The sequence below is a fragment of the Tauraco erythrolophus genome, chromosome Z (assembly GCF_009769465.1).
Source record: "Tauraco erythrolophus isolate bTauEry1 chromosome Z, bTauEry1.pri, whole genome shotgun sequence".
Classification (NCBI taxonomy): domain Eukaryota; kingdom Metazoa; phylum Chordata; class Aves; order Musophagiformes; family Musophagidae; genus Tauraco; species Tauraco erythrolophus.
In genome coordinates this window covers 72,718,725-72,730,303 of record NC_141496.1, presented here as the reverse complement: position 1 = coordinate 72,730,303, position 11,579 = coordinate 72,718,725, and the positions used below count along the sequence as shown (strand labels likewise).

Below are 11,579 nucleotides of genomic sequence, written 5' to 3'. Positions count from 1 at the left end.
AAAACAGTGAAAAATGAACAAGCCTTGCTGCGCTGGGCTCTGTTCTTTTGGCTGTCTCCAATAGCTCCCTCTTGAAAAGAGCACCATGGGGAATTGGCCTGGGTACAGTGCTTGGACACCTCCCAAAGTTTACCCTCCTCCCCCACTTACCCTCCTTTCTGTTCAATCACCCACTATTAACATCTGCCCTCCCCACAGTCCTCTATCCTTCCAAACCCAGAGTGTTTCTCGCTGAAATGTGATTGTTGGTTCCTTATTCCCACTTTCAAATATATTTTTATCCTTTATGAAGGTAAATCGAAACACTGCACAATGTCCCCACATCTATGCATTATCATAGAATCATAGAATGGTTAGAGTTGGAAGGAACTTTAAAGATCATCTAGTTCCAACCGCCCTGCCATGGGCAGGGACACTTTCCACTAGATGAGGTTGCTCAAAGCCCCATCCAACTTGGCCTTGGACACCTTCAGGGATGGGGCTTCCACAGCTTCTCTGGGCAACCTGTTCCAGTGCTTCACCACTCTCACTGTAAAAAATTTCTTCCTTATATCTAATCTAAATCTACCCTCTTTCAGTTTAAAGCTATTGCCCCTTGGCTTATCACTACATGCCCTTGTAAAAAGTCCCTTTCCTGTAGCAGTATCTCTACTGCTCAAGGCATATAGCATACACAAGATGAGTGTTACTGATCCAGTAGGTGAAATTGAAGACACGTAAGAAAATCTGTGAAGTGCCAAAATGTGCATTAGCACAAATCACCTGGAAAGTGTACTCTTCTCCAAGGATTATAGTTCTTTGCATGTTTTATTGCTACTACAAAGAGGATTTCCTAAGGAATACCGTTTCAGAATAGCCAGTTCCCTAGTGTTGCCACATTTCATGAAATCTGAGGACTTAAAAATCAATGCCAAGTAATACTCATCTTCCTCCTAGAGATGATCCTTTAAGAACTGGCCTTGCATAACAGCCTACCTCTCACATTTGGTGAGGGATTGTGGTGATGATGTAGCTGACCGTTTGGCAACGCGTTCAACATGCTCTACGCCACCAAACCAGCGTGACCTGGGCAAAGCTGGTAAGTCCAATACAGGGAAACAGAGCTCCCAAAAAGCGGACATAGCTTTTCAGTAGATTTATTCACATCCCCAGCTGCTGATAAGCTTTGTCAGTAGGCCGAATATTCTGTGTCTTTTTTTTTTCAATTCAGAGAGCTTGATGCTTTTCCACAGATGGGTTAAGCTATAACAGATTCCCCATAACAGATTATTTCTGATTCCATGCTACTCCCTCCCATGCTTACTCTAGATAAGCATTAAGAAACCCATCCATGTTAAACTAAGCAAATTGGCCAAAAAAAAAAGCACCTTTACTATAGGTCAGTACCCAATAGTGTCAGCTGGGCAGCCAGATCTGTGTCAGTGCTAGCACGGACTGTGAAAGTAAGTATATGGGACCAGTCCAAACCAATTTCACTGGTATGCCTTTGAAGTACTTTTACTAATCATTGGCAGAGCCAGGATGTCATTTTCAATAAGCTTTAATGGCACAGTCACTGCATATGGGTCTACAGTCAGGACTACATCATTATTATTCAGGATGCTAAACACAATTAAATATTTGTCAATGTATTTGTTGAGCAGTGCACATTTTGAAATAATTTATAGCTGATTTAATAATGTTAAGTGATGAGCACTTTGGTTCCTGCCATGAACACAGTGAAAGCAAATGGGTTTTCTTCTTCTGAAATACTGAAGAAGCGCACATGCAACTCTTCTCCATTACATAAACCTTTAAAACATGCTCAGCAAATTACTGTTTAAATATCTGCCAATAATGCATAAGGTAGGACATCTATCAAGAGTGAGAAGGATGTTTTACTGTGTTTCGTCTGGTCATGCACTTCGTTGATTTTCAAGGAATCTAGCCAGAGCTATACAGTCACAGTGATGATGCAAGAAATGTGGCTTGCACTTAACGTTATTTGCTCAAATTCACACCAACTTCCAGTTATGTTGGCTTACTGCCTCTAAGCACAGAGATTCCTCCTAGTCGCCTAATAGCAAACACTGAAAGAACTATCTAAAATTTACCTATTGCTACTTCGATGCACAGATTTTTGCCAGCAGGAAATAAACTTTTAATTTTCATTCAGTCTCATTCTGGAGAATCTTGCTCACTGCTTGAAAATTCCCTCTTAGATTCACAATGGCACATGTTGCATGTGCCACCAGTCTCAGTCAGCTGAACTTCTTCAGAAATAAGGTAGTGCTGTGCTAATTATCACTTTTATATCTTCTTACCATTAGTAGGATAATTTATAGGGAGGTTGTGGCTGAAACTAGCATGGTTTTAAGACTTAATACAAAGGAAGCCTCAAACTCTCATCCCAAATACTGAGCCTATAATGTCTTTTACTCTGGAAGTGTTTGTGTCTTGATGTAACTGTTTGCGCTCCTGGGATTGCATTGTACCACTATATCTGCAATTCAGTCCACGTTTCATCATTCTGTCATGTTAACAGATATTTTTAGGGAATAAGAAAATGTTAAAGAGTATATAGTGCATAATATAATAACAATAATATGCATAATTGTGCATAGTCTGCTGTGATTAGCTGTGATAACAGAAAAAGAGATATAGAATAAGGAATAGCAATTTTACTGTTGACATTCAAATAAATGCAATATTCCCCAACTGCAAAATCCAGGATCACAATCACTGTGAAATCCTTACCAAAAGCTTTTGATCTGTGTGAACGTGTACTACCCAGGCCTCTTCCATCAAACTGTTTTCACAAATATAAAAATGTAATAAACTTTCTTTGGTAAATCCTATACTGCTTCCTACTAGTTTCAGAAGGGGACATAGTACTTTTTTATTTTTCTAAGGCATATATGTAGAAAAAATACAGTCAATTCATGAAATCTTTTGAGTGGCACGCATAGAGGTCTTCATAGAAGATGGAGATCAGGAAATACAATAAAGTGTTGAAGATCTATGGAACCCTTATGAAGCTCAAAAATCACTTTCCTTTCTCTAGGAAGGGGCCCTATTCACATGCATACACACAAAACAGGAATAGCTTTAAAAATTAGACTTTGAAAATCAATATTGTGTTTAATTGACTATCCCCTCAACTCCAGCCAAAAAAAAAAAAAATACCAGACAAGGAATCAGAATAATTGTGTTGTGATGAAATAGCTACTGTACTTGATAAGAATGTGTCATTATGTAGACAGGGCAGAATTTCTTAGCAACTTAATTTTTCTGGATCTGAAAGGTGGGGTTTTTTGGTATATCAAATCATGGCAGAGTGCAGTGCCACTTGGGACCAAGACTGTGTTCAGAGACTTGCTTGCTAATGCACCACCTTCTCAGTTAAAAATTAAAAAAGGCACAAAATGAATGAATTGACTCATACAACTGCTTTAGGCAGCTTAACAGACTAAAGACCAAGTGTAAACAGGCTGGGTCCTTCTTTAAGAGGTCAAACGCTTTTACTTTTATAGATGCCTACATTAAAACATCTGCTCTTCAAGACACACCTTTGTAAACAGTACTAAGCTTCCATAACCTCAGCAATTAAAGAAAAGAACCTTCTAGTTGATTGATATCTCATGGCTTTATCTTGATCTTTCTTTCTTGATCTTTTTTCTTCAACTGGAAATTTCAAGAAATTGCTATAAGCTACAGAATTCATTATCAGTCTTTAAAGCAATTTAGCATGAAGTTTGAAGTAGTAAATTAGTGCTTAAGGAATTAACTTTGAGAGTGTCAAATACAAAAATTAATTGAGCCAACTACAGAGTAAAAATATTGTGCCTTGCAGGTATATTTAATGCAGATGTGTATATTATGATGATTAGATGTACAATTAATTCTTCCACTGATTACAACAGTAATCTGCATCACAATTGAAAAAGTAACACACATACCAATTGCAGTGAAAAAGAAAGAAATCCTGTATAGGAAAGTTTCCAATGTGTTTTTAAGAAACCTTCCTTGAAAATCCTTGCAGAAGCCCCTGGTATACACTCTAAATCAATGCAACAAAGCTGCCAATAAAATTACGGTTTAATCCATTTGGCAACAAAAAGGTCAAGTGGCATGAAAAAACTCAAGCCTGCAAACTACTTATTGACACTAATAGGTTACTCTTCAGAGAATTTTCACCACAAATTTGTCCGTAGGCTGCAAGTGTTTCTCTAATGCAAATGTGACTTGTGAAAAAGAAAAAGTGTAGGCCACCAGCTGAAAGAAAACATTTATTGAATCTAAGTCAATACTTTCCTTTTAATATCTACAAGCCAACACTGAACTGACTTTATTCAAGAATGAACACAAATGTACAAAAAAAGTATGTCTGTTATAAAAATATGTCAATTTTTTTTCCCCTGGCTACTGAGCTTAAAACATTTTGACAAGTGCAAGATAGGTTTGGCAAGCAAATTTAAGCCACTATTACCAATGACGAAGTTCAAATAATTTTGTAATCATAGTATACTTAAGACTCATTGACAAAGTGGCATTGGAAATGTTGACCCCTAAAAAAAATAAAATATCACTGCACTGCCATGTGTTTATGCACCCAGACAACTGAACATCTTGATCTTCTGTTGATCACAAATCATTACCTTCATCAGTGAAGACTATCCAACCTAATTCAAACTATTTAATCAGATAAGTGACACCTACCACTGGAATACAAGTTAGGCAAGGCAAACTACCTCCATGTATTTTGTGTGTTGTTTGCAAACAGAGAGAAGACTAGGTAGGTTCATGCATGTTTAAATCAACCTGACAGCTGTTGCAATGTGAAATCAGGGAAAGGATGGAAAAAGAATAAAGAATCATTTATGACAGCGACCTATATTTATGAACACATGCATGTTTACACATAAAAATGGATCTGACCAGGCTTAATTATGTCTTATTTGTTTGGATGGGTTTTTTTAACATTAAAATTTAACTCAACCAGGACTCAAATCATTGACTTCTCTCAAACCACCACCAAGGAGGGAAAAAAGGGACCATTTACAGAGATAATCTGAAAACAGTGCAATATTAAAATACAATTTCACAACGTGTGAAAGAAACATGCTTTGGAACCTGAGCAAAAGGCGTTTTTACTGACTTAGTAAAAAGTCACCCTGTACGTTGTTTTCATTGGCATCTGTTCTGCCAGATTACTATGTTGCTCTTAGCAACTTCCATGGCCCCTAAATATTTAGTACACAGAAACTGCCAACTACTTAGAGAGGTCTACTAAACTTTTCAGCTAATATTGCAGGCAGTCTGACATGCTGCTACTGGAAATGACCATACAGCCTAAAATTAAGAAAAACTGCAGAAAGAAAAAGAAGCGGCCAAACATGACGCTTTTCTTTTTTAAATAGACTAAAGCGCTTTCACAACACTTAGATACGGTACTACACTGGTTTACAGTCTCAAGGTCAGCTCTTTCAAAATAAATATACTAAACATTTACAACAAATGCCTCATGAATGCAAGCTCTCTCTTTATTATTTCAAGACCAGTTGGATAAAAACTAAAATAAAGACATAACTCTGAAGCAGCTAAGTTACAAGTCCTTTTTCGGAAACAGGCATGACTTGGTGCCACAGCAAAATTTTTCACCAGTCTGCAGTAAGCAATTTTTTTTTTTTTCTTCTAGCACCAAGAAGGCCACCATACAAAGCAACCTCACAAAGCATGCGGTCATCTACTCTGCTGATTTTGTATGAAATAATCGTTTGTGCTTGCAGGTCCTAGACCTTTCAAAAAAGAGTATGAACAATGGATGATTGAAGACATTAATGGAAACTCACTCATTTTTAAATTACTTGAGTGAAGAAAAGATTTAAAGGCTAAAAAGCAACAGAATGTTGTGCATTACTATTTGTGAGGGATGAGGGAGGCTAAGGTTGGTGATTTAAAACGGAAAAAAAAGCTAAAACCAATCCTAAACAGCTCTATGTCCGTGATACTGGGAGAGGCCGATGTACGCATGCCACTGAAAGGCACGGTCGGATCAATCTGATAAATGGCACCATCACAGCAGAACAGCAACTTTTCACTGGAGTGATCACAAAGGGTGAACAATGAGCCATCACTTCTCTCGTCATGAGCACAGAAAGCAGTCACCAAGGCAAAAGAGAGCACACAGGAAAGAAGACAGAGGAATTCACATAAACCTGGAAGACAGAAAACACACATTAAACTGAGCTTTCAACATTCTGAGTGATCATTTTCCTACTGTAACACTGCTATTCATTGATTTAACACCATTTATATTATGCTTAAATGGATGAACTGTTGCAAAAATGGCACCCTAATCATATAATCAAATTCTTCTGAAATTTGTTATACAACTAACTTCACTTGCAAAGATTTGCCTACAATATCATCTTAGCTATAAAACAGGCTTACGGACAGACTGACGCAGTCAGCACAACCTCTTGTTCATTGTGTAAAACAAATTAACATGCTTACATGATACTGAATTTTTTATTCGGAAACGCATTTTAAATCAGGCATCATAAAGACATAGCTATTTATAGGGAGTTAATTATGAAATACTATGATCATTCTTCCTGCTACCCTAACAGCGCCTAAAAGGCAGAGTGTAAGACTTACTGGAAAGGTATCCCCAAGGTTTGGAAAGGCATCTCCAAGGTTATCCTGCCTTTGTATCTACAAGCTGCATCTGAACATTTGCAGACATGCCACCTCCATAGCCTCCCTTGGACTGCATCTGGTTCTGAATTGAGCTGACCTGGAGACAGAAGGGAAAGAGAGGCAGAGAAAACATGAAAGGCAGTGAGCTATGGCATCTTCTTGCTTCCCATTTTATTTCTTGTTTGGGTTTGAATTTCAAGTGTCCCTTTACCATTAAAGCTACATTACTTTTGCATGAAGACATGTGCAGCATAGGCTTGCTGGAATTTTTACTCCTGCAGGCAACTCAGCAGGAGAGATGGAAGAACTGATGCTGAGGCAGAAGTTTTTACTCTCTCCCAAAGAAAATTGGCCGATCCAGGCTTTCACTGGCCCACTTGATTACCCAAAAAAAAAAAAATCAAATCTCTTACTGGTATCCAACTCCACTCCATTCGACAAGCTATAATTTATGTTGGTGTATGGAAAATGTTCTTTGCCAAGTATGATAAACCAGAGAAGTTGACACCATTACATTAAAAATATAATAGACAACATACAAAATATCTGGATAGTATCTGCACTGTATGGCTAACTTCAGATAAATGAAAAAGGACTTTCTAAACCAAAAAGAAGCTTTTGGTTTGTGGAAGGTTTTTATTTATCTATTTATGTAACAGCATACACTGCTTTTCTTAATTGATAATATTCCTTTAAATGGCAGGGCATTTATTTTTAAAATCATACTCAATCAATCAACTTCTCTGGAAACAGCTTATTTGAAGGTATTTTTAGCCTGATGCAAATAAATACGTAAAGAACCAGACACACACACAAAGACATGTACATCCCTCTATGGCTTTCATTGCATTTATCAACAAAAAGGAAAGGAATCCACATTTTTTTCCTGCTTGTGGTGCACGAATCAAAATAATCACCTCCAAGTGCCTGCAGGAAAACAACGCCAACCTTAAAGGTTGAGCCTTTTTCCCTCTGCACTCCAGAGCACACATAACACGTACACAGTAAGCACAAAATAACATATTAATTCAAGGCTACAGTTTCTGAAATTGAACATGAACCAAAGCCTATGCCTGCAGGGCACCACTTGCAATTGTTACATGTACGCCCCTTCACAGAGACCTCAGAACATCACTAGAAAGCTGTACTAAAATAGCAGTGGACAAATATTTCCAAATAGCTTGCATGATATTTTCCCGGTCTACAAAGACAAAAGAAGTATACATTTTCCACAGCAAAGCAAAACACATGCACACACATAAAATCAATCAGCACAACTCCTTCTTACACACTGTATTTCAATTCAATGTGAAAAAAAGAGCCTGTTCTAGGATCTTTGTCTTCAACAGTATGGCATATTGCAGCGCTGTGCAAAAGATCTGATTTTTATGCGTTTAAGCAACAACATAAAACCATTTTCTACCTTGGTGCTTGCTCAAATAAGTGACACAGCTGCAGCAAAGAAATGTTAGATTCATATTTTTCTTCAGGGAAAAAAAAGTGTTCAGAGCCAGTACTCTAGTGAGTCTTGACATCAGAGATTACAAACTCAGAAAGGAAGTGTGGACAAGCGCAACCACATTCACGGGATGGTGTTTAAGGACTTTCACATTTCACCAAGCTGGTCATCTTCACCAAGCATCCTTCTGTTGCTCATTGGAACAAAAGGAGTTTTAATTTAATCTTTTTTTTTCCCCTCAGAATATAATTAATTTACATATAAATGTATTCACAAGTATGACTCGAGGATGGCATTAATTTCATCTGAATGAACCCTGCCTCTAGTGAAAAAGAGCTAGAAAGACATCTCCAGGCTATGCCACCTTCCAGCCTGACTACGTGCCTACATGACTTTACAATTTTGGAGAAGAGCAAATCAACACAAATTGCAAGGCTAAAGTGTAAATTTTTTTGAGTACTTCTTCTAAAGCTTAGAACAATTTCTTTGGTACTTGAGTCACACATATAGATGTTTGTCTTAGTGGGTAAGGAAGCATCAGTCTAAAACACAGAGGCTAAAGCAAAGAGAATGCAGCAAATCAAACTTGAGTGTATTAACAGTTCAGTGGCTATTTGGTATATGAAAAATTATATAGGAGACATAGAATGTTAAAAAAACTGAGCAAAAAGCAGGTATAACAACTGTAGGCTTATAAGGTGGTATTCTTTCTGAAGCATTCTTCTTTTGAGGTAGTCTGAGATACAAGAGCAAGCACCATGAAATGCAATTATTTTTTTCTTCCCCAAAGATGCTATTGCCTTTCTTTGATGATACATAACAGCAAGGTGGTTCTCTCTTACGTCTAATTGAGATACGATAAGGATTTAAAATTTTGTAAGGGAAGAGGATTGCACCAATTAAAGACCATATAATCTGTTGTGCTACTTATCTATCTCATTAATTTCCTTTTCCCTTTTCTTTCCCTCTCTTTTAGAATCAGGAAATAGAACAGATGGTCCTGGAGAAAGAAAACAAGGGAAAACTAAGAAAATGATGGAACATGTGAAATTAAAGACTAAACTGAAGAATATGAAGCAGCAGAAGAAAGTGAGATATTTCACCATGGAATACAAAGGTAAACAAGAAAGAAAATTAGAGGAATAGGAAAGAGCGTACAGAGGGCTCCTACTGTTCAAGTGTACCTTTGACAAAGGAGCAAGGTGCTCTACAGAGAAGGCAAACAAAAGAGAAAAATATTTCAGTAGTCAGAAAACTACTGTACTCAGAATCATAAGGATATGTAATGAAGAACAATGCTGATGAAAAAATGCACAGAGCAGATAGTGAATCATAGAATGGCTCGGGTTGGAAGGGACCTCAAGGAAAGCTAATGAAATTGCAGGAGGTCCTCCAAAGGTATTCAGAAGAGAGAAGGAACAAGGAGCTTCAGGCAGAAATATAATGTCCATACAATAAGGGAAATTAAGCAGCAGAAAAACATGTGGAGGTTAACACCATAATCCTGGAATTTACACTGTGAAGAATGAACAAGGACACTGGATGCAATATTACCACAGTAAGTCACTGCAGAAGCAGCAGGAAAATAAGCAGTATGAAAAAGTAGAGATCTGTGATTCTGAAGAGAGAGAGGGGGAAAAAGTATTATTTTTTGCATACAGATCCCTTCTATCTGGGATTAGAAAAATCACTCTGGCCACTGACACAGCACATTATCCAAATGAAAAAAAGTGAGAGAGAGGGAGCCAGTTAGGGGCACTGAAAATGAAGAAGCCTACGTAGAGGGACAATAATGATTACCTACTATCTGGAGATGAACTGGATATTATGCAAGGCAAAGGTGAGGGCAAGCAGGGGAAACGTCTGAGCTGAAAGACCAAAGTTTCAGGCATTTACCACAAACCTCACGTGAGGCAGCTGAGACGTGAGAATGAGGAAGGTTCTCACAGAAAGGACAACAAACATTTAGAAGCAACAAGCTGTGCTTTAAGAGAAAGAAAAAGAGAATTCAACTTCTCACCTTATTATTGCTATTTAGAATGGCTTTAAATATTAATGTAATACATTGCATTAAATAAATAATCAGCTTTAACTGAATTTTATAGAGTTGTAGCTGTGTTTGTCCATTTAACTTGCTTACAGATGTTTTAGTACAAATCATTTCCCAACCATTAAGTTGTTTCTGGGAAAATGTAGTATTATTGTTTGTCATGTCAGATTTTCTAGCTTTGCCCTTCCCAGATATGTACTGAGTTACAGAAGTTTTTGTCTGATCTCAATAAGTCGTAGACTAGTTGAAACTACAATTGACCTTACTTGCCTATGTTAAAACCATCTTTCCTTTACAGCTCTGCCCTCTATTCTGATACCTCTGACAGAATTCTTCTTTGTCAAGAAGTATTTTTCATCATTTTAATATCAAAACTTTTTTTCCTTTAAAGAGGATTCTTAAGGTCAATAAGTATTTTTCATCACTATCTACATACAACTCTTTTCTAAATTGCATATTATTGACCTTAAAAACAGACTGACATTTCACATAAATATGAAGCTGTACAAAAGAAATCTATCCTCATAAGCTGATTTTTGGTATCTATCTTAGCCTCTGTTTTTCACTTTCAGAGAGAGAAAAATATTTATTCCTCCTGTCACTTACAGGAAGCCACAAAACCTTGCCTGTGATGTCGTTGCTTGCTCTGGAAATAACTCACACTGCAAATAGGGCTACAGAGTATAGAAAAACCTCAACAAGGACATCGAAAAATATTTGTCTGCACCGTAAACCAAAGTAAGTTAGAGTTTTACACGAACTACATTTAAAACAGTTTAAAGCATTTAAGCAGGAAATTTTTTAAAAGTTTTCTCTAAAACAGTATATATTTTCAAATATACTACTATTTTAGTTCATACATGTCATCAGAATGAATTTTCTTCAAAGTATTCTACACACACCCTGTACAATTTATACAGCAGCTACTATGTGTAATAAATATAATAAATATAGGAATTAAAAAAATCATATTCCATAATCTTGAATGCAAGTGTTTAGGACTTGGAATTAAGAAGCTAGTAGGTTGTTCTTCAGTTTTATAGAGATTCTTTCTTATAGCTGTATATACATATACTATGTATATGTATTCTACCTGAGCTGAAATATTCATCTTCTCATGCTTACCGAATTCATTCCACTGAACAGATCTCCTGATCCTACATGAGCTGTGTGAACAAAGTTTGTCGGCTCCCCAATCATGCTTCGATCAATTCGCCGTCGTCTTTTCTGAAAGGAAGGTAAAGAAAACATCTAACTGGGAGTCACCGAAAAGGCAAAACCAATGTGTGTCATACATGTAAAAGTTACCTGTCCATAGGATATTTCATACACTGTAAGATATTGTCATAGAGTGAAAAAGCAGAGACCAAATTCCCAGGCTAACCAAGG

General features: G+C 37.1%; 1 protein-coding gene across 6 annotated transcripts in view; it reads right to left on the bottom strand.

The window, feature by feature from the left end:
* Window positions 1–1,524: 1,524 nt before the first annotated feature.
* CDC42SE2 (CDC42 small effector 2) overlaps window positions 1,525–11,579 on the bottom strand; it is an 87,570-nt gene continuing 77,515 nt past the window's right edge. For all 6 annotated transcript variants that reach the window (XM_086630011.1, XM_086630010.1, XM_086630012.1 and 3 more), the window contains 3 exons: window positions 11,316–11,417; window positions 6,640–6,778; window positions 1,525–6,197 (listed from right to left, as the gene is read on the bottom strand). In XM_086630011.1, coding sequence (XP_086486137.1) covers window positions 6,680–6,778; window positions 11,316–11,417 — 201 coding nt within the window. In that variant the 3' untranslated portion in view covers window positions 1,525–6,197; window positions 6,640–6,679. The remainder of the gene's footprint in view (window positions 6,198–6,639; window positions 6,779–11,315; window positions 11,418–11,579) is intronic.